This window comes from Hyaena hyaena, unplaced genomic scaffold (genome assembly GCF_003009895.1).
Source record: "Hyaena hyaena isolate Hyena2069 unplaced genomic scaffold, ASM300989v1 scaffold_141, whole genome shotgun sequence".
Taxonomy (NCBI): domain Eukaryota; kingdom Metazoa; phylum Chordata; class Mammalia; order Carnivora; family Hyaenidae; genus Hyaena; species Hyaena hyaena.
Genome location: NW_024080773.1, coordinates 1,107,899 through 1,129,840, shown reverse-complemented (window position 1 = coordinate 1,129,840; position 21,942 = coordinate 1,107,899). Strand labels below are relative to the sequence as shown.

General features: G+C 44.0%; 2 protein-coding genes across 3 annotated transcripts in view; one reads left to right on the top strand and one right to left on the bottom strand.

The window, feature by feature from the left end:
• PRKG1 (protein kinase cGMP-dependent 1) overlaps nt 1-21,942 on the top strand; it is a 1,246,601-nt gene that overhangs the window by 689,761 nt on the left and 534,898 nt on the right. The window lies entirely within an intron of this gene.
• On the bottom strand, nt 10,650-13,027 carry CSTF2T (cleavage stimulation factor subunit 2 tau variant). Its single transcript, XM_039238532.1, has one exon. The coding sequence runs from the start codon at nt 12,928-12,930 to the stop codon at nt 11,095-11,097; it is 1,836 nt and encodes a 611-aa protein (XP_039094463.1). The 5' UTR covers nt 12,931-13,027; the 3' UTR covers nt 10,650-11,094.

Sequence of the window (21,942 nt, the reverse complement as noted above, 5' to 3'; positions counted from 1 at the left end):
CAACAGCATTTTTCAGATAACTAGAACAAACAATTCTAAAATTTGTATGGAATCACAAAAGACCTCAAATACCAGAGCAAACTTGAGAAAGAAAAGCAAAGCTGTGAGCATCTGGTTTTCAAGTTGTGTTACAAACTGTAGTGATCAAGATAGTAAGGTTCTTCCACAAAAACAGACATATGGATCAATGGAAATGAAACATAATAGAAAACTCAGAATGAACCCATAATTATGTGGTCATTTCATCTTTGACAAAGGAGGAAAGAATATACAATGGGAGAAGGACAGTCTCTTCAACAAATGGTCTTGAGAAAGCTGGACAGCTACATGCAAAAGTATGTCACTGACCACCTTCTTACACCGTATACAAAAATAAATTCAAAATGGATTAAAGACCTAGACAGGGAACCTAAAACCATAAAAATCCTGGAGGAAAGCACAGGCAGTAATTTTTCTGATGTTGCCTATAGCAACATCTTTCTAGACATGTCTCCTGAGGCAAGAGAAATAAAAGCAAAAATAAACTATTGGGACTACATCAATATGAAAAGCTTCTGCACAGAAAAGGAAACAACCAACAAAACTAAAAGGCAGCCTATGGAATGGAAGAAGATAATTGCAAATTACACATCCCATAAAGGTTTTGTATCCAAACTCTATAAAGAACTTATCAAACTCAAAAGCCCAAAAACCAAAAAGTCCAATTAAAAAAGGTCAGAAGACATGAACAGACATTTCTCCAAAGAGTACATCCAGATGGCCAACAGACACATGAAAAGATGCTCAACATCACTCATCAGGGAAATGCAAATCAAAACTGCAATGAGAAATCGCCTCACATCTGTCAGAATGGCTAAAATCAACAACACAAGAAACAACAGATGTTGCTGAGGATGTGGAAAAAGAGGAACACTTGTGCACTGTTGGTGGGAATGCAAACTGGTGCAGCCACTGTAAAAATCAGTATGGCGGCTCTTCAAAATGTTTAAAATAGAACTACCCTATGATCCAGCAATCACACTACTAGGTATTTACCCAAAGAATACAAAAATACTAACTCAGAGGGGTACATGCACCCTGATGTTTATAGCAGCATTATCTACAATAGCCAAACTATGGAAATGGCCCACGTGTCCACTGACTGATGAATGGATAGAGAAGATGTGAGATATCTCACATCTTTTCTCAATCTCTCTCTCTCTCTCTCTCTCTCTATATATATATATATCATATCTATCATATATCTATCATATATATATCATATCTCATCATATCATATATATCATCATATCATATATATCCCATCATATATATATATATATAATCATCATACATATATACACACACATATATAGCACATGTAATGGAATATTATTCAGCCATAAAAATAATGAAATTTTGCCATTTGCAATGACATGGATGGAGCTAGAGAGTATTATTTTAAGCCAATTAAGTCAGAGAAAGGCAAATACCATATGATTTCGTTCATATGTGGAATTTAAGAAATGAAAAACCAAGCGAAGGAGAAAAAAGGAGGAGACAAACTGAGAAACAGACTCTTAATTACAGAGAACACACTGATGGTTACCAGAGGGGAGGTGGATGGGGGAATAGTTGAAATAGGTGATGGGGAATAAGGAGTGCACTTGTGATGAACACAGGGTGATGTATGGAAGCACTGAATTACTATGTTGTATACCTGACACTAAGATTACACTGTATATTCACTCCTTGGAATTTAAATAGAAACTAAGAAAAATAATAAGGTTTGGTAACATCCTTCCCCTCCATCCTTTCCATTTGTCATAATATTGTTAAATTGCTTTCTCCCCATTTTATTTATTTTAGGATTAGGCTTAAGCAGTGCTTCTCAAACTTTTGTTTATATGTGAATCACATGCAGATCTTATTAAATACAGATTCTGATTCAGCTGGTGTGGGGTGGGCTGCACATTCTGCATTTCTAACAGGCTTCCAGGTGATGCTGGCTGTGGCTCCAAGGACTACATTTTCAGTAGCGAGAGTTTTTTATCTTTTAAAGTCTGTTTATTTATTTTGAGAGAAAGAGAGAGTGAGAGATAGAGAGCATGTGCGTGCCAGAGGGTCAGAGAAAGAATCCCAAACAGGCTCTGAGCTAACAGCATGGGGCTGGATCTCGTGAACCGTGAGATCATGACTTGAGCTGAAACCAAGAGTTGGATGCTGAACCAACTGAGCCACCCAGGCGCCCCATCATTAGCAAGAGTTGAAAGCGCACTGCGTGTCCTTGAGCATATAACGTCATGCAGCCACAGAAGGAGGAGGTCTGGAATGGAAGTGTGTTGGTATGTTTCCCGGGCAAGCCCTGCTGAGTTACAAGAACAACTGTGATACCAAACTTCAGATTAAATTTCCTCAAGGATCTTTCTCCCTCCATTACCTGAGGAATTTCTGCAAGAGAACTGAAGGTTTTGATATAATGCTTTGTCTACAATGATCAGTTTCAACCTTTCTTTAAATTGTAACAAGGGTTTAGACACTTGCAAAGTACTCTGAGTGACCTAATTGTAGACTTCAAAGATTTTTTTTTCATGTGTCTTTTCTATTTTCTTGCCCCCATAAAATTTAACAATCCTTTTTCAGCCACCTACCTGTATCACATCTTTTTAAGACATTTCACATAGTTTTCATAGAAATAATGTTTTTCACATTGACGTAATATATCTATGTCCATCTTTACATATATTATAGAAATTAGTGCAGTTGCCATTAGCTGCATCATTAACAGACACAGCTGACATAATGGATATATATTCATCATAGTGATGCAGGCAGGCTGGGTCCAAGAACCCAGGGGAAGATCCTGTTGGATCAGTCAAGAAGGTCCTTGGCTTCATGCAGGACAGAAATCAAAGGTAAACCAGAAGAACTGGAAACAGTGTATTGTATAGTGTGGGTGACAGAAAAGAGCAGACATAGTGTCTGGAAGATTTGGAGAGGAAAGGAAAATGAGTCTCGCCTTTGCTTGGGGCTAGGAGTTTGTACTGGAAGAGGGTCTAGGGTACGTCTTCCTCCAGGAACCCAGGGTAGGGTCCAATCAGAGGTGAATACCAGGTGAATAATAAAAGTTATTCCATAAATTACCCAAGGCAGGGGTATTGATAGCTGGGTCAGCTGAGGTTTGTTCAAAGCTCAAGTCCCATGGCATGTTGAGGATCTGGCTCTTTTTGGATGTTACCAGGTGTTTGGGGCATAGGACACAACTCAGAGAATGATTACCTGCTTCCCCCTTGAAGTGGGAACAGAGCTTCTTTGGCTCATTCGGAGGCAAAATACGGAAGATGAGTATATGGGGCCTCACAGAAAACCAGCATGGACAGAACATGTAGATGGAGTAACTTCAGCTTTCCTACCTCAACAGCTTGCATAGAAATAACCTTTGATATTTTGCCATCATATTCCATATAATACACACATACTACATATCTATACAACCCTGCCCATACCTATAGCCTTATCTGTGTATTATAGCAATTGTGCAACTAGTATACATTTGGGAACAGATACAATCGACATGATAAATGCAACATGGCCGTAATGAAGAGTAACTCATGAATGGTAATCAGCAAGTTTGCTTCGTGTACATGACAACATGTTTTGCAAAAGGATTGGGAGGCATGGATTGGTGTAAGTGGTGCTCAGCTAAGAGAGCCATTGTTTAAAAACAAGTAAGAGGGGTGCCTGGGTGGCTCAGTCAGGTAAGCGTCTGACTTCAGCTCAGGTCATGATCTCACAGTTTCTGTGTTCAAGCCCCATGTCGGGCTCTGCGCTGAGAGCTCAGAGCCTGGAACCTGCTTCAGATTCTGCATCTTCCTCTCTCTCTGCCCCTCCACTTACACTCTGTCTGTCTCTCTCTCAAAAAATTTTTTAAAAATTTAAAAAAAAAAAAGTAAAACGAGGAGATGAGAGAATGGGGAGACCATTTTAACTGGGTTATTCAGGAAAAGCCTCTCTGAATAAAGTGATATATAAGTTAAAGCCTCAGGAATGAGAATGAACTAGCCACTCAGAGGTCAGGGGAGAGGATGGGGTGAGAGAAACTGCCAGATATAAAGCTCAGAGATGAAAATGAGTCCCTGTATTCAAGGAAACAATGTTAGACCCAAGGTAGCCACAGCAGAGAGTCAGGGGCCCAAAGACAGCACCTGAGATTGGCTTAGGGCTTTATGGTACATGGTAAGGATGTGGGATTTTATTCTAAGAGCAAAGTAAGCCACAAGAGGCTTTATTTATTTATTTATTTATTTATTTATTTATTTATATTTTTATTTATTTCTAGGAGAGAGAGAGCGTGAGCAGGGGAGGGTCAGAGAGAGAAGGAGTCACAGACTGAAACAGGCTCCAGGCTCTGAGCTGGCAGTCAGCACAGAGCCCGATGCGGGGCTCAAACCCACGAACCGCGAGATCATGACCTAAGCAAAGTCGGATGCTTAACCGACTAAGCCACCCAGGCGTCCCAACGAGAGGCTTTAAACAAGGGAATGGCATCATCCCATTTTTTGTTGTTATGTTTTTAATCAGTGTGGTTTCTATGTGGAAATTACATGGTGGATTTTTTTCCATTAATACAGAAATTAAAGAACATTGTTTTTACAAAGTATACTGTGCACAAGTCCATTCCAGAGCTGTTGGCATTTAATATTATATATATAATATATATATTATGCTATATATATTATATATATATAGTTTTCATTTTATAAACAGAGTTTTGAGTTGAAAAATATGTTGCTATTTTGGCTTAATATTTATTAAAAATGCAAAAGATTTGTGGGTGAAAGGTACACATCAGATTAGCATCCTGGGATATTTTTTTTACTCTATATACTTCATGAAAAGCTATAAATTAAAAAGGTGTCATAACCTTTTTTTGTTGTTCTGGGTGTTCATGTGTTTGGTTTTTTGGTTGATTGATTTTGCAGAAATATACTTGCTGAACCGTTCGCTGAACCGTTTTTTCTAGTTCACATTTGTCAAGCTAGCCAGTGAAAATTTCATTTGAGTCTAATAGCTGTGTTTTTACAGAGTATAGCAGGAGTTGTAAGCTCAGAGCATTACAGGGCCCAGCAAACAGTTGTGTGAATCACACCTGAGGCTGGGCCTGCGGCCACATTGGAGAATATATGTTGCACGTAAATGCACGCAGATTGAACATTTTGAGACCCTTGGGCAGGTCAGACACAGAATATCTGCAGGCTCCATGGGCCCAAGGGTCCCTGATCGGGGTCCCTTGTCTAAAGATATTCAGAGCTTCTGAAGCACAAAACTGACAACATGGATGGCAGGGAGGCAAAGTATGTGATTGTAGATTTCAACTGTGTTAATTTCTCTCTGCCTTAAAATAGATGAGAAATTGTTTCTCTGAGTGGTGATTGGCATACACAGAAATATAAAATCATTTTGGGTACAGGCTTACCTTAAAGGAATTATATTCTATTAATAGGCAGTGGTTGTGTTTACCCTTACAAAGCCAGGTTTGCCTCTGGAAACGTTTGAATTCCTTCTTATTTATGGCGCTGTATTAATTAGCATGTGAACAAGGGTGATGTTTGGGACATAGAGTGTGATTTTGTGGATGTTAATGCATCAAACAAGCCCCATTTAGGCCATTTCATCACATTGTTAACTCAAATATGATTGTTAATGTGGCTCCTGCTTTGAATGTTATTAAAAGTGAACGTTAAGGCAAAGGAAATTGGGGACTGAGTTATAGCCAGTTTTACCTTGTTCTGGGCAATGTCCAGGGATAAAGAGATAGACTCGGAAACACACAGGTGGTCATGTAATCACTCCAGGCAGCAAGGTGGGGGTAGAGCAAAGGCTCATGGGTACACAAAAGTGGCTCAGACTTTAGCAGTAGAATTACAGAATATTAGTAATGGAAGGAGGCAGAATTGTGATTAAAACAGCTAATTAAGTGAAGAGACAAAATAATTGTGCGGGGAACTGCTAGGTTTCATGGTTTGCTGCCCAAGAGATAATCCATTGTTCTTTAGTGATAGACAACAAAGAGGTCATCAAACCGATTAGCTTTTTTTAAAGGACCTACCTTTGTGACACTTGATGGTGATTTCCAAAGTCTGCAGATTTAATACATACGGAGTCCTACAAAAGCAATTATGGTTGAAAATGTTGTGTATTTATTCTAAGTCTTTGATAATGAGATACCTACCTTTGACACCTAAATTAACTCCTGTTTATAAAGAATTGTCATTAACCAGAATTCTTCACCTTTTTTTTCTTTCTAGGGTAATACTTCAGTATTTTTTTGTACAGTATTTAATAATTAGGGAGTTTGTTATTTTTGACAGGGCTACCCTAATGTCACCTTTGATGCAACGTAGATCCTTTGCCGACATAAGGTTTATACTGAAATAGAAAAATATCAAGAAGAAACATATTAGGGCCACCTGGGTGGCTCAGTCGGTTGAGCATCTGACTTTGGCTCAGGTCATAACTTTGCTATTTGTTAATTCAAGCCCCATGTCGGCAGGCTCTGTGCTGACAGCTCAGAGCCTGGAGGCTGCTTCGGATTCTGTGTCTCCCTCTTTCTCTCTGCCCCTTCCCTGCTTGTGCTCTGTTCTCTCTCTCTCTCACACACAAATAAATAAATAAACAAACATTTAAAAAAGAAGAAACATGCTAGTTAACACCGTATGTAAAAGGTAATTTGTAATATGAATATTTGTAATGCTGAATTTTCAGCCAAAGTTACGAGTAAGTGCTTGTTTGAAGTTGCATAATAGCAAATGAAAATACTAAAAGATCTAGTGAAGATTTGAAATATACATATGTATGGAACATATTAGCAAACTGTATACCAATATCATAATATTCATACTATTAAAGCTAATATTAACATTATTTATATGCTTTTAAGTAGATTAGTTCCCTTAAAATGAATTAGTTCTTGACTATAGAGCATTCTTGACTAGAGACTGATGAGAAGAGCAAGGTCAACCAGAAGTCTGTCTAGAGATTAGCTGACAATATAAAGCCGTGAAGAGGCTGGCATACTCTTTGTGAGCCGACTGCGAGACGTAACTGACAATTCAGCTTCCCTGCCACGTAAGCTTGATGCATACAATTGTCCTTACACACCATCCATCCCAAGAGGAAGCCCTGACACACCACAGGAAATTAGGTGCTGTGTGCTTAGTCAATGTCCCTCAGAGCATGGGAAAGTGAGAAGCTTTGCAAACTGAGATCACGTTAAGCCTTTTGGGTTGTTTTTTGTTTGTTTTCATTGTTGCTCTTCAGACTTTTCTACCATGAGATTTCTTAAAAGTGTACTTGAAAAGTTATGATCTTACATGATCTTACTTGGATTAGCTTACCTTCACCTGGGATTCACATTGGCTTATATCTATCTTATCAAAAAACTCTTAAAATTAGGAGTCCTGGGGTGCCTGGGTGGCTCAGTCGGCTAATGGTCCCACATCAGCTCAGGTCATGATCTCACAGTTCTTGAGTTCCAGCCCCACATAGGGCTCTGTGCTGACAGCTCAGAGCCTGAAACCCGCTTCGGATTCAGTGTCTCCTCTCTGCCCCTCCCCTGCTTGTGCTCTCCCTCTCTCTCCAAAATAAATAAGCATTAAAAAAAGAAAAATAGAAGTCCTGAAACATCAGCAGACATTAAAACACATCTTGATATTAATCACCAGTAATGTAAGAGGGGAACAGCTAATGGGCAGGCACTAATTCAAGTTGCCCATTTCACATTCCCAAGAAACATACTGCTCAAAAGGAATAAGCCCTAAAAATGTATTTACAAATCAGTGTTTCACTCCATCATTAAGCATTGTTATAATGAATGAATTTGTGATTGCATTTGTAGCCTATCCATATTTGGGAACACGCAGGTATTAAGGGTTATAACCAGGGGTATGGAGTGAAACAGCTGGATTCTGATTGTAGCAGGCACATATTGCTTGCATCACCATCAAATGAAATGAGGCTCAGTCTACCAATACTGAGACAGTCCATGAAGTGGGTAAGGGGGAACCTGCTTCTATTTACCTATTACTCATGCATTTTCTAATGTAACAAGTGGTTACAGCTCATCTGTTTTGTGTGGAGTCTGTTTTGGGGGAACTTTATGTACTCCTTTTTTTTTTTTAATTTCTAGGAGAGAGAGAGACATCGTGATCAGGGGAGGGTCAGAGAGAGAGGGAGTCACAGACTGAAACAGGCTCCAGGCTCTGAGCTGGCAGTCAGCACAGAGCCCGACATGGGGCTCGAAGCCACGAACCACGAGATCATGACCTAAGCAAAAGTCGGACGCTTAACCGACTAAGCCACCCAGGCACCCCGAACTTTATGTACTCTTAATGGGATGCCCCCCCTGCCCCATCCCCAAGACGGATATAATATTTTGTCCTTCCTTCTTACCTGTGATTTTGGGGTAGCAAGCACAGAAATGAATGACAGTTCCTGTCAGAGTTCCTGGTCCATTAAAAGTGGGGGGGGGGGCAGTAGAGTGTGAAGTAAAATCGAATGCTGCAGTATAACACGTGCCGTCAGTTATGATGGTACCTATCAGGTCTTCCTAGGCTGCAGGGAGTTCTCTGGGGGGAACATAAGCAAAAGGGAGCCTAATATCTGGGCACACACCAAGATGGTGCTACTGATACCAACCATAGAATAACATGTCTTTAGGTTTTCCAACCGTGGAACTATACAGATAATGGATCTAAGAAAAGGATTTCCATCCACTCCTGCCATTTTTTTTTTTTGTTTGCCTTTTTCATTTAAAGGGGAAAGAAGTATTCAGACCCATGGATTTCTTGAGAATTGATTCCTTTTGGATAATTCATTCATTAAAAATAAACATCAGATACTAAGGTCATCCTTAACTTTACATTCCTTTTATGTAGTCTGCATTGAACAATGCAGATTTAACGATAGAGTGGAACATCTAAGTTTTCAGTCAGAGCCCTTCAGTGAAAGCTTTGGGATAAAGTGATTTTAACTTCCAAGCATTCGAGCCAACTCTGTGAATGAGTATTAACCAGAACTATCTTATGTTGAATAGAGACGTGGCCTCCCCAACATGGGGGAAGCATACAGAAAACATGGGAAAGTCAACAGTATGGATAACAACAAGAAAAGAATGAAACAGGTGGCAGGAAATAGCACGGGGCAGAAGACTGTCAGAAAGAGTGAAACACCTAAGATGTAAAAACCTTGAAAGGGGAAAAATTTAATTTCCAAATCTCAGCTCTTTCCTTGTATTAAATGCTATTTTTTCCTCTATTACTAGACATTGGTTTTTCTTCTGCAGAGAAAGACCACGTGGTTATTTGAGTCTTTATGCTTCTGTTATTTGGTCCATGACACAAATCTTTATGTATCCACATCAAGGCTCTGAAGAAAGTGTGATAAGCCCCACCTTCCTAGTGATTTTTAAATTGCTTTCATGGGTATGTGTACTCAGACTAAATGGCTTTATTACTTTTTTAAAAAAACTAACAAGTGAGTAATAAGTAGCTAAGCAGAGAATTCAGGCTATAAGAATATCTCAGTTATCCTGATAACACAGTGATAGATAATTATATCTATTGGGGCACCTGGGTGGCTCAGTCGGTGAGGCGTCGGACTTCAACTCAGGTCATGATCTCACGGTTTCTGGATTTGAGCCCTGAGTCAGGCTCTGTGCTGACAGCCAGCTCAGAGCCTAGGGCCTGTTTCAGATTCTGTGTCTCCCTCTCTCTGACCCTCCCCGTTCAAGCTGTCTCTCTCTCTCAGAAATAAAACATTAAAGGGGCACCTGGGTGGCTTAGTCGGTTAGGCGTCCGACTTTTGCTTAGGTCATGATCTCGCGGGTTCGTAGGTTCGAGCCCCGCGTCGGGCTCTGTGCTGACTGCCAGCTCAGAGCCTGGAGCCTATTTCAGAGTCTATCTCCCTCTCTCTCTGACCCTCCCCTGCTCACACTGTCTCTCTCTCTCCTAGAAATAAATAAAAATATTAAAAAAAATAAAAGAAATAAAACATAAAAAAAAAAGATGTATAAATAAGAAAAGAGGCATGTTAAACCTCGGAGAGACTGAGATTAAGTCCCAATCCTGCGTGACCACATGGATACCGTCTATACTGGCAGCTAGCCCCAGGAAACAGAACTTGACAGCATGAAGCTCTCTGTTTATGAGAAGTCCAGTGATGTGTACAATTCAACCCAATCACCTGGTCCCTAGACCCAGATGTTTAGAAAGGCTGTAAGAGAAATTACCTAGATTCATACTCAGGGCTTGAAGACTAGTGAGTAACAGGAAGGTGCTGAGACAGAGTCTCTCGGAACAGACCTTAGTACCCGGAGATCCTAGAACGGTCCCAGCGAAGTCACCACACCCCCACGCTCAAGGCCAGGCCACAGTATTGCCTGTCTCCGGTCAGATAAAAGAAATACCACCCTGCTTTTCATTCCTGGACTTTTCAGGTAGCACAGCTTTAGAAAAAAACCAATTCTAATACCACAAGTTGAGACTTACCCTGTTAGCACTAATATTTTGAAATAGTCCAAAACGCCATCACAAGGTTTAACCTAGGACAGCATTCTTTCTGTCCCCAAAATAGGGTTATAGTATTTTAAATGGCATACCAAAAAACATATATTGAGGTAAACGTCTTTATTTTCTTACACAACCAAGAATCTTAAACTATCTTAGTACATCACCATCTTAACAGGTCACATTTTAGTATCATGTGCAGTTTTCACATTGTTTTACTCAATATTTAAAAAATGTAGTTAACGTATCGTAGACTCTTTTCGTGTTGCTGCATATCCTTTGTAATCTTATTTGGTATAACATAACCACGTTCAGTTACTTCTGTATATTTACAGTGAATAAAAGTGAACAGACCCACTCTTTCCTCCCCCCCATTAAAGTAAAAAGGAAAACAGAAAAAAATACAAAGACAACAAGGGGAACTAACGTTCTGGGAGGGAACCCCTCATTCAAGTGTGGGATGCAGAGGTGGGCGTTCGGCACCCCTTCCCCAGACTACAGAAGAAACTGGAGGCTACTGCCAAACGCTTCCGACACTTCCTATAGCCTTTCAAGAAGCTCCAGTAGATTTCTGAATTTGTTCCTTTAAAATGAGGATGCTCTGCCTTTGCTCAGGGGGCAGCATGGCTATCTGGTCGGCAGTCAGCTGCAGGACCTGCATGATCAGAGCCGCCTTCTCTTGATCCTGCGGCGTCACCTGGCTCTGCCCGGGGCTAAAACTGCTAGGCTGGCCGCCCCCTTGCTTACCCGCCCCCTGCATGCCCACTCCTTGCATGCCCGCCCCCTGCATGCCCGTTCCTTGCATGCCCGCCCCCTGCATACCTGTTCCTTGCATGCCCGCCCCCTGCATACCTGTTCCTTGTATGCTCGCCCCCTGCATGCCCGCTCCAGGATTACCCACCCCTGAAATGCCTGCCACCTGCCTGGGTCCCTGAGGACCGCCTGCCCCCACGTTAATGGGCCCTGGACCCTGGATTCCACCAGTCATTGGGCCTCTGGAACTGGGGCCAGGGCCCCTTATCTCCATTCCTCTTCCATCCATGCCTCGCGCTTCCATCCCTCTGGTCTCCATTGCACAGGTCTCCATTCCTCTTCTTTCCATTACTCGCGTCTCTAAGACCTCAGTCTCCATGGCTCGAGGCTCCATCCCTCGAGAATCTCTACTGCCTCTACCATCCATCGGGAGACCCCTCTGATCTATCATGGGTCCCCGGGGCTCTCCAATTAGCAGTCTGGGATCTGCTAATGGCCCTCCCCTCATCTCATGGGAGGAAGGGCCACGGCCGTCGTGACCGGACGCATGGTGCATGGGGGGACCCTGATGAGGCGGGCCAAGATAGCCTCTAGGCTCTACCTCCCCCGTGACTGAAAGCAAAGTCCCTCCACGGGGGTCGTTTGGCGCATCTCCTAACAGCCCTCGAGGAGGCAGGCCACCGGCAGTCATGGGTCCGCGAGGTAGAGGCGCTCGGGGATCCGACATCTGCACCTGTCCCCGCTCTAAAGGCACTGGACCAACGCCTGGCATCCCCACCTGGGGCTGCATTCCTCCACCGGGAGTCAGGGAACCAGGCCCGGGTCCCGGAACCGCGGCCGGCAGTGGCCCGGGGGCCGGGATCCCGCCCTGGATAGGGGTCTGCATCAGAGGCGGAATGTCCTTCACGGGCCGTCTGGCCATGTGCTGCGGCTGAGGTGCTGGCGCGTTCTGCTGGTTCAGCAGGACACTGGGTCCCGGGCACAGCCCCGGGCCAGGGCCGGGCCCGGACACGGGCTGAGATTTGCCCGGGATGAGCGGGGTGACATGGATCTTGCGGTGCAGGATTTTCAGAGCGATCTCCGGATCCATGATTCTCATCACCACCTGGGCCTGCAGCAGCGCATAGGCCAGCTGGGGGTTCTGCAGCAGCATGTTCCGCGCTTCCTGGTGGCTGTTCTGCACGCACAGCTTCATCTGCTTCATGAGCTCGAACATCTGCTCGGGGGGCAGGCTGGCGACCGCCCTGGTGATGGACTCGGGGGCGTCTTCCGGGTCGATGGGGTCACCGTAGGGCGAGTCGATGATAGGCGCCGCGGGCCCCAGGCTCTTGAGCTCCTCCTTGTTCTTCTCGCTGGCCGCGTTGTCCACCCGCAGCGCCCGGCCGCTGAACTCGCGCCCATTGAGGTTGCGCATGGCGCTCAGCGCCGTCTCCTGGTCCTGGTACTCACAGAAGCCATAGCCCTTGGGCTTGCCCGTCTCCCGGTCGTACACCAGCCGGAAACTGACCACAGAACCGACCTCCGAGAAAATGTCCTTCAGCTGCTCCTCGGTGGCCTCATACGGAATGTTCCCCACAAACACGGAACGCAGGGACCGATCCATCGCCGGGTCTCTCACCGCCAAACTCGACATGATTCCGGTTGGGCGCCCAGCGGAGAGCCGATTCTTTACCAAGAGTCGTCCTCTGGCGCCCCACGCTTCCGCTGAGGGCCGGAAGCGGCTCTCGGACTCCGGGCGGAAACCTCCCTGGGCCCTTTCCAATCGTTCCGCTAAAGCCGCACCGCCGGTGTGATCCCCTACCTACACTGGTTAATGCTTTTTGCCTCTGGTCTTTCGTGATTCTTCCAGTTCCTTATTAGCGAGAGGCACGATTCCCTTCTCGTGTCTTATCGTGAAGACTCCCCATGGCGCACCACCCGGCCTCCAGGAAAAGCCTGGGGCTGGCTGACCACAGTAAAGATGGCCGCTCGGGCTTCACCATGGTAACCGGGAGCGGCCTCCTCCCATGACGTCAGGGGCAGTTTTGCTTCCGTTTGCCCGGCGGGAAACCGCCAACCGTAAGCAGGGTCTGGGCGGCGGGTTCTGTGTTCTGATGCTAGTATCTCAGGTCCCCGTCCCTCCTTCCTCTGGTTTATTTAAACGCTGTTTAAAATCCCATCCGGGACTACGAGGTAAAAGCGTAGGCGTTCCCTAGCAGTTCGGGATTTGCTTCTTGAACGACAACAGCAGCTACGTTTCGGAAAACATTTTGGGAGAATAGTGGCCTGAGGCCCCGCTGTCGCGGACGCGGGTGCTTGCAGTCCCTCTGCAGCCGCTGGCGGCGACCCCGCGGTGACCCTCCTCTTCCTTAATGGTGTTAGCCTGCACTAACAGCGATTCGTGGCCAAGCACGGTTCAGGGCTGCAGAGCATGAATTAGTTACTTAGGCACTGTCACACTGCAGGCTTTCGGATCACTAATGATTCCTGCAGACGGATGGGGACGATGGCATCCCCACTCCTGTGAAGGGCGCGGCAAAGAGGCGTGTCCACGCTGCCGCTGTGTCTGCGGGCGTTTCCAGGGCATCGGAGTGGAGAGTGGAGCTTGCAGGGGCTAGGCCATTTGCTAAGCGGCCAGGCAAGGGCAACGCCAGAATGGCTTTTTTTGTTTTTAAAGTAATCTGTGCAGCCAGGGTGGGACTCAGACTCGAGCTCATGAGGGGGAAGAGTCTCGGGCTGTCCTGACTCAGCCGGCCAGGCACCCTGAAAGCCACAGAATTCTTAACCAGGTCGGTCTATTCTACTTCCCGGGCAGCCTCCGGTGTAGCAAGAAGACAGCGCCCAGGAAATACACACAATTTTTTTTCTTTGTAGAAGGAGCGGCGGGGGGTCATGGGGGACAAGAAAGTTTGTGGAAAAGAAAGGGATTGTTCCAGAGGAGGCTGTATCCTAGGGTCTCCTGGTAGAGGACCTCATCTCTCTCTGGGGCACTGGAGGACCCAGGGGACCGACTCACTGGTGCGGAAGGAAGGAAAGAGAGAAGGAAATGGAAAGAAAATTTCCTGACTGACCAGTGACGGGCCGCGTTCCTGGGGAGGCTGAAATTGCAATTTCAGTATTACCCAGGTTTGGAAATTCTAAGAGACACCATTTGGGGTCTGTGGTTGCACCCTCCTTTTTTTAAACACAGTTTCTTTTATTTTTTATTTAAATATAAAAACCGATACCCAGTTAGGCTGTTGAAAACGTTTTAGTGTCTGTGGAACAACTTGGGTATGAAATCTACTTTTGCAATGGCATTTTTTTTAGTTCTAAAGAAAACATCACAGTATCCCGAGTTGAAATTTAGTATTCTCGTTGAGATGGCCCGTATGTGTAAGTACATGCAGGATTTTGAAGCCTAATGTTTCAAGACTTTAAAAGTGAAAATTTTATATTGTTTACATTGCTGATATAATACACTGGATTAAACAAAATCTATTTTAATATTCACCTCACTGATTTCATCTTCTTAATGTGGTGACTTCGAAAAACTAAGTTACAGTTATGGGTCCCACTCTGTGTCTAAGGACTGCACGGTTCCAGAGCCTAAGCATTAACCCGAGCAGGGAATTATTCCACATATGCCTTTTGAGGGAATTGTGAAACTTTAAGTCACACCCAAAAATTGTCATGTGGTTTGAGTATCACAGTCGAGTGAATACATCTGAAATGACTATGACTGTTTAGTTACAAATAAGACAAAGCATTCATTTACCTTCATGTGTTTTAATAGTCCATCAAAATAGGCTTGAACATAGCTATTCCCTAAGCACATGTCAACTTCTATCTGCAAGTGACCAAGTGTATGTATATCAGCCAGTAAAATCTTGCTGATGCTGTCTGGCTGGGTCCAAGGACCCAGAGGTGTTCCCAAGACCAACCTAGAGGGTCCTTGACTTCATAGAGGATGGAACTCAAACATGAGCCAGCAGGAAGTGAGAGCGGGGTTTACTGGAGGTATAGAGAGGGCAGGTACGGACGGAGCACCTGGGAGACTCAGAAAGGAGTAGAGGCCCATCTTTGTTTGGGGTGTGGTGTACGCGTCCCCTCTGGCATCTGGGAACCGGTCAGAACAAAGTGGAGGGCCCACGTGTTACTCCTGGGGGCCAGCGGGTCCCTGTGGGGATGTCCAGCTCTGTGGTCTGGAATTTCCATATGGTGGCTTCTCTCCTGGTCCTTCCTGAGATGTTATCTGTTATAGAGCAGTCAATGACTCCGTGTCCCTTACGGGGAGGACACTTGCTCTTTGCGCTATGCAGTGTGTGTAACGTGGGGGTGCCAGTCCTGGCGGGATGCAGGCGGAAAAAATAGCAAAAAGCAGATTTTTATGTAGTCTTTCAGTTTCTCTGCCTCACTCCTATTCAAAGAAATGGAACAGCCCCTACCGCTAATGTTTTTTTCACCGTGATTCTTTTATAGGAGTTGAAGCAGGGTTGGGGTGAAGAAGTGTGTGTGTATTAAATGTCATCAAGATGATAAAAGGCTGTTTAGGCAAAATTGTCAAGTTCGTGAGAGGTTGCATGGCTTGCCCGTCTGTTTCCTTGCTGCTGCTGCTGGTTTCTTAACCAAGGGTCCTCACCCCATAGCTTGCATCAGAACCACCTAGAACCATGGCCTGTTACATCAGGTGGCTGGGCCTCACCACCTCTTCCTCCAAACATAATCAGTATTTCTGGGGCGGGAGTGGAGAGTTTGCATTTCTTTTTTTTTTTAATGTTTTATTTATTTCTGAGAGAGAGAGAGAGAGGAGAGAGAGACCGTGTGAGCAGGAGAGGGTCAGAAAGAGAGGGATATACAGAATCTGAAGCAGGCTCCTGGCTCTGAGCTGTCAGCACAGAGCCTGATGTGGGGCTCAAACTCACAAACTGTAAGATCATGACCTGAGTTTGAAGTCAGACACTTAGCTGACTGAGCCACCCAGGTGCCCTGAGGGTTTGCGTTTCTAAGTGGTTCTCCACTTATGCTGAGGCCTCTGGTGTTGGGAGCCCACTTTAAGAATCCTTGATCTGAACAAAGGGACTTGAGGTGCTTTTGTTTTGTTGCTCATCAAGTACGTCTCTGTATGAAATAAGGGTGGTCTTTTCACAAAGCCTGGTACTGTTTCAGTGCTGACCTAGCACAGCCAGTCTATGCTGAACCCACACCGAAGACACCGTGGGCTCACACAGCGGGGGGAGCAGTGAAATAGAGCAGTGAAAAAGACAAAGACATTTCGCTAGAACAGAGGTTCTGAGTGTGGCCCTGGTCCAGCAGTATGAGCATCACCCAGAAACATCTGGAAATGCTAAAATGTGGGCCCTATTCCGCACCTACTGCATCAGACTCTCTTGGGAATCTGATGCTGTAGGTTCTGTACAGAAATCTGAGTTTTAATAAGCTCCCCCAGGTGATTCTGATGCAAGCTAAAGCTTGAGAACCATTGAACTCAAGGGACATAATCATAGATACATACATACATATACACATGCATTGTCTTCTTTTTCACTGTATCCTTAGCACCTAAGATAGAGCTTAGCAAAGGTGGGTGCTCATTTTATTTCTTGAATGAATAATGGGAAGTGACCTTATGCACAAGCTCTCATTTTACAGAGAAATACAGATACCATTTGTATGTGTGGCATTAAAGAGGAAACCCATGGCATTAAATATGTCCCCAGAGTGGGACCCCCTGTCATTTTATTCCTAGGTCCAAGGTACTTCTCCCATGTTAACTGTTTGATAAAAGAGATATGTAATGAAGCATGCAGAGGAATCAATAGGGTCTAGATCATCAAGGAAGATTCCCTGGTGGAGCTGGGATTTAAGGGATGGGTTATACTAGGGTATGTGTACACAGAAGATGAAGGAAATAAGCCAGGAACTAGAAAAAGCCAAAGGATGAACAGATAGAAATAGTGGAAGCATTTTTCGATGCCTTCAGAGGAAACTAAAACATAGTTAGTGAGTAGTGTGATAAAAGATTGTCTTTTGGCACAGGCTGTAAAAGGTTTTGAAGAAAAGATTTATGAGTCTAAACTTGATGGTTGTATGAGTCAGTAGCCTTATTCCTTCTTTCTGAAACATGAGCACATAATGATAGGAACAGTAGAGGTTTAAGAACATGAGACGTGTCCAGTCCTTCTTCAGGAGATCTTTTGCACCCACACTCTCATTTTAAATATTGTATTTATATTTTATTTAAATACGTATTTATTTTTAGAGACAGTGAGAGCATGCACACACACTCATGCAGGGTAGGAGAGAGACAGAGAGAGAGAGAGAGAGAGAGAGAGAGAGGATCCCAGCCAGGCTCCTCGCTGTCAGCGCTGAGCCCAACTCAGGACTTGATCCCATGAACCGTGAAATCATGACCTGAGCTGAAATGAAACTGGCTGAGCCACCCAGCCATCCCTAAAAAACTTTATTTTTAATTGAAGTATAGTAGATGTATAGTATCAGTTTTACATGTACAACATAGTATTTCAGCAATCACATATGTTATGAGATGCTCACCGTGAAAAGCAGGTTACCATCTGTCACCAAAATTATTGCACTATTATTGAGCATATTCCCTATGCTGTATTTACATCCATGTTCCTTATTTTATAACTGGAAGTTTGTGCCTCTAGATCCCCTTCACCTGTTGATTCCTGTCACCTGTTTTGTCCACCCTTGCCTCCCCCCTATGACTTTGTTACCTATATTTGTTTCTCTTTTGTTGTTCTTGTTGATTTTGGTTTTTAGATTCCACACATAAATGAAATCATATGGTATCTGTCTTTCTATGTCTGACTTATTTCGTTTGGCATCATACCCTCTCCAGACTCTCCTTTTCAATCCCTTATAATCTTTAATCGGAAGTATGGCAGTTACTCTTCTCACATTTAACGTCTGCAATCTGGCTTCATTCTCTGCTCTTGCCCCCCACCCCTGCTCTGTTCACAGTGGTATATTGGGGATGTCTTCTTCTCTATCCCTCCTCATCACCCCACGTCTGGATCCTTTCTGTCCTTCAATGCTCACTTCGGACACTTCCTTCTAAAGTACTGACCAAGCAGAGCACCTAGTATCTTATACGTTGTGTGTCTTCTACGGAGATTGTGTTACCCCATAAGCACAGAACCCATATATGGTTTTTATTCTTCACATTGCCTAGTCCAGTGCCTTATATATTCCAGGCACTCAGAGGATATTTTAAGAAATGAATACAAGAGGGGTGCCTGGTGACTCAGTCGGTTAACCATCCAACTTTGGCTCAGGTCATGATCTCATGGTTTGTGGTTTTGAGTCCCGTGTCGGGCTCTGTGCTGACAGCTCAGAGCCTGGAGCCTGCTTCAGATTCTATGTCTGTCTCTCTCTCTCATTCTTTCTCTCTCTCTCTCTCTCTGTCCCTCCCCTGTTCATGCTCTGTGTCTCTCTCTAAAAAAATTTAAAAATTAATACATCATCTTACAGTAACAGATTACGTATGTTAACCGAATGGTAATGCAATGCTTTTAGTTCACAAAACACTTTTCTTTGGGCTCCCACACTGGGTTTTGACAGCAATCACATGAGGTACATACACTTGCATCCTGGTTCTAAAGATGTAGAAACATAGGGGACTGTTAACCTAGAACTTTACCTAAACATAGACTCATTTAACATACAGATACCATTCGTAAAAGCTAACAGCACTAAACAGGAAGGAGGCCCTCTGATAATGCTGTATAAAATACGATGTCTTAAATGAGACAACTTTTCAGCAACCTTTCCTTTCAACAACCTTCCTGATACCGGCAGTCATACTGTCAATTTACAGCTAAGGGAAGTTCACTATTGTGACCATGTTAACTGGCAGAGCCAGGATTTGAACTCACACTGTGGAACTCCAGAATTCACACTCTTAAATCATTCCATTAAATGAGTTTCCCCAGGATCATAGCAAGCAGGTGGCAGGACTACGGCCTGAGACCAGGTCTCCTGATTTTAAAATTCCTGTTTCACAATCAGTATAGTAATCATGGGCTATTGAAGCCCGGACTCCAAATACCTTGGCTTTTTTCCTGATTGTCCTTGAGTACAACTAATTGCAATTTTGACATCACAATCAGTGCTATGGCAACAGATGGACCATAAGGTATAAAAACTGAAGCGATTGAGCAAATGTTTCCTTTCTCTATTTGCAGGGCTGTAGTGAAACCTCACATGTGGAATTTCTTTTTTTTTTTTTTAAGAATGCACTTAGATAGGTAGTAAATGCAGTTTTCCTAAAATGAGAGCCCAAATTTCTCAATCCCAAAATTAGGTTTGTCTGTGACATTTTCCCCAATTATTTTTTTAAATGTTATTTATTTATTTATTAGAGAGAGAGAGAGAGAGACAGCATGAGCAGGGGAGGGTCAGAGAGAGAGGGAAACACAGATACCAAAACAGGCTCCAGGCTCTGAGCTAGCTGTCAGCACAGAGCCCGATGTGGGGCTCAAACCCACGAACCGTGACATCATTACCTGAGCCGAAGTCAGACACCAAACTGACTGAGCCACCCAGACACCCCAACCCAATTATTTTCTTTACATTTTATTTATTTTGAGTAATTTCTGCCCCCAACGTGGGACTCGAACTCATGACCCTGAGATCAAGAGTTGCGTGCTCTACTGACTGAACCAGGCCTCACTTGGTTCTTTAAATGTATTTAATATGCAACAACATATAGAGGAATACATGGTAAATTCTATTTACTTCTGCATGGGATGCACTGCTTGTATTGGCAAGAGGAAGAGGAAGAGCCCATGATTCTGGAGCTGCTGGGAATAGACCATTCCAGGATTAGAGGCTCGGGGGAGGCAGACAATCTCCCTGGAAGGGATTGCGTGGTCCAATGTGAAGGCAACGAGGCTCAGGGAAGACACTTGACAGAGTTGAGTCTCCAGTTACTTGCCAGCCTGGCATGGAATGGGATCTAGATATTCCAATTTACCATCCAGAGGCGGGAAGGTGAAGGGGTAAGAGCACAGATTTTAATCTCCAAGAGGCTTGAATCGGCTGCCTGGTTCAACAAGTAATTGTAGAGTCTGAGAACAATTACTCCTCTGTGTTTCCATGTCTATTAAATGGGAATTATATCATCTCTATGGAGACGTGTGGAATATATGACATGCTTCTTTTTATCATTCATTCTGCACAGTAATTATGAATCTACATTTATTTTATTTTTTTTAATTTTTTTAAAAATTTATTTCTAGGAGAGAGAGAGAGAGAGAGAGAGAGAGAGCGTGAGCAGGGGAGGGTCAGAGAGAGAGGGAGTCACAGACTGAAACAGGCTCCAGGCTCTGAGCTGGCAGTCAGCACAGAGCCCGACGCGGGGCTCGAACCCACAAACCGCGAGATCATGACCTAAGCGAAAGTCGGACGCCCAACCGACGAAGCCACCCAGGCGCCCCTATGAATCTACATTTATTACATAGACCTAGTAGGAGTAGATACAGCCTCTTAAGTACAAAGAGACTCCAACTTTGTTTTTTAGTCTCTATCTTCATTTTTGTCATTAAGGGGTTGGAATGGGTGAACCTATGGTCTGTTGTCAAATTACATTGCTTTAAAAATCTGAACTCACATCATTTAACTCCAGAACTCAAGCTCTTAAATTGTTACTCCATTAAGTGAATTTCTCAAGGATGCATAGCCAAGTGGGAGAGCTACGGCCTGAACTATTACAGTGTTTGTGTGGATGGTATTGCCATTGTCACCGGTGGTGGATTTGTCGTTGAACTCGAGTGCTTTCTAGGCTCAGACCCATCAGACACGTCATTGAGAATTTTACTGATCAATGCAGTGCTCACTAGGTTCTTGTATTAAGCCCTGAAATGCACTCTTCAAATATTTAGTTGGCTGAGATTCCTTTTTTTTTTTTTTTTTTCATTTTTGTTAGAAAGGCCTGCCTGGACTTTGACTGTGGAGGACCCAGGCTCGCTCAAGCCTGCATTGGGCTAGCACACAAGATACCTGTCTGAGCGGACACTCATGTTCAGGATGTCATTAGCACTGTGCTTTCTGAGCGTGTGCTGGCAGACACAGGCCATCCATTCAAACACGGGAGAAGCAAAACTAATTGGCCAAGAAGTGGAGCTCCCTTATTCTGGCTTCAGGCTGTCACCTGAAAGAACAGAGGAAGGAAGTAGCCTCAAAGATTCTGGAAAAGTAAAGGCCTGAAACCAGGTCCCAAATAAAGACATCCTGTTAAAGATGAACAACTCACGAATCTTTCTTCCTGTGACCAGAACAATCTAATACCCAACTTCAGAGAAACGTCTGAGCTTCTGAATTCGCTTCCTTAGCTGGCCCTTTCCTTCTGAGGCTCAGCTGGCCTCTCCAGTGAGCCTCTATTTATGCCAAGCTACAGAAAAGTGGATTTTTTGAAATCTTGGATTGAGGTTTCAGATTATTGAAGACAATAGCAAAGGCCAGTGTGGCAGAATGAATTTGGGGCTTTTTATCACATTTGAGTGATCCTTGAGAAACATTATGTTGGCATGCCAATTCATTTCTGTTTTTTTTTTTTAAATCTTATTTATTTATTTATTTATTTATTTCTAGGAGAGAGAGAGAGAGAGAGACAGCATGAGCAGGGGAGGGTCAGAGAGAGAGGGAGTCACAGACTGAAACA

Excerpts from the sequence above, each read along its gene's own strand:
- CSTF2T (XM_039238532.1), bottom strand. The coding sequence starts at position 12,930 with ATGTCGAGTTTGGCGGTGAGAGACCCGGCGATGGATCGGTCCCTGCGT.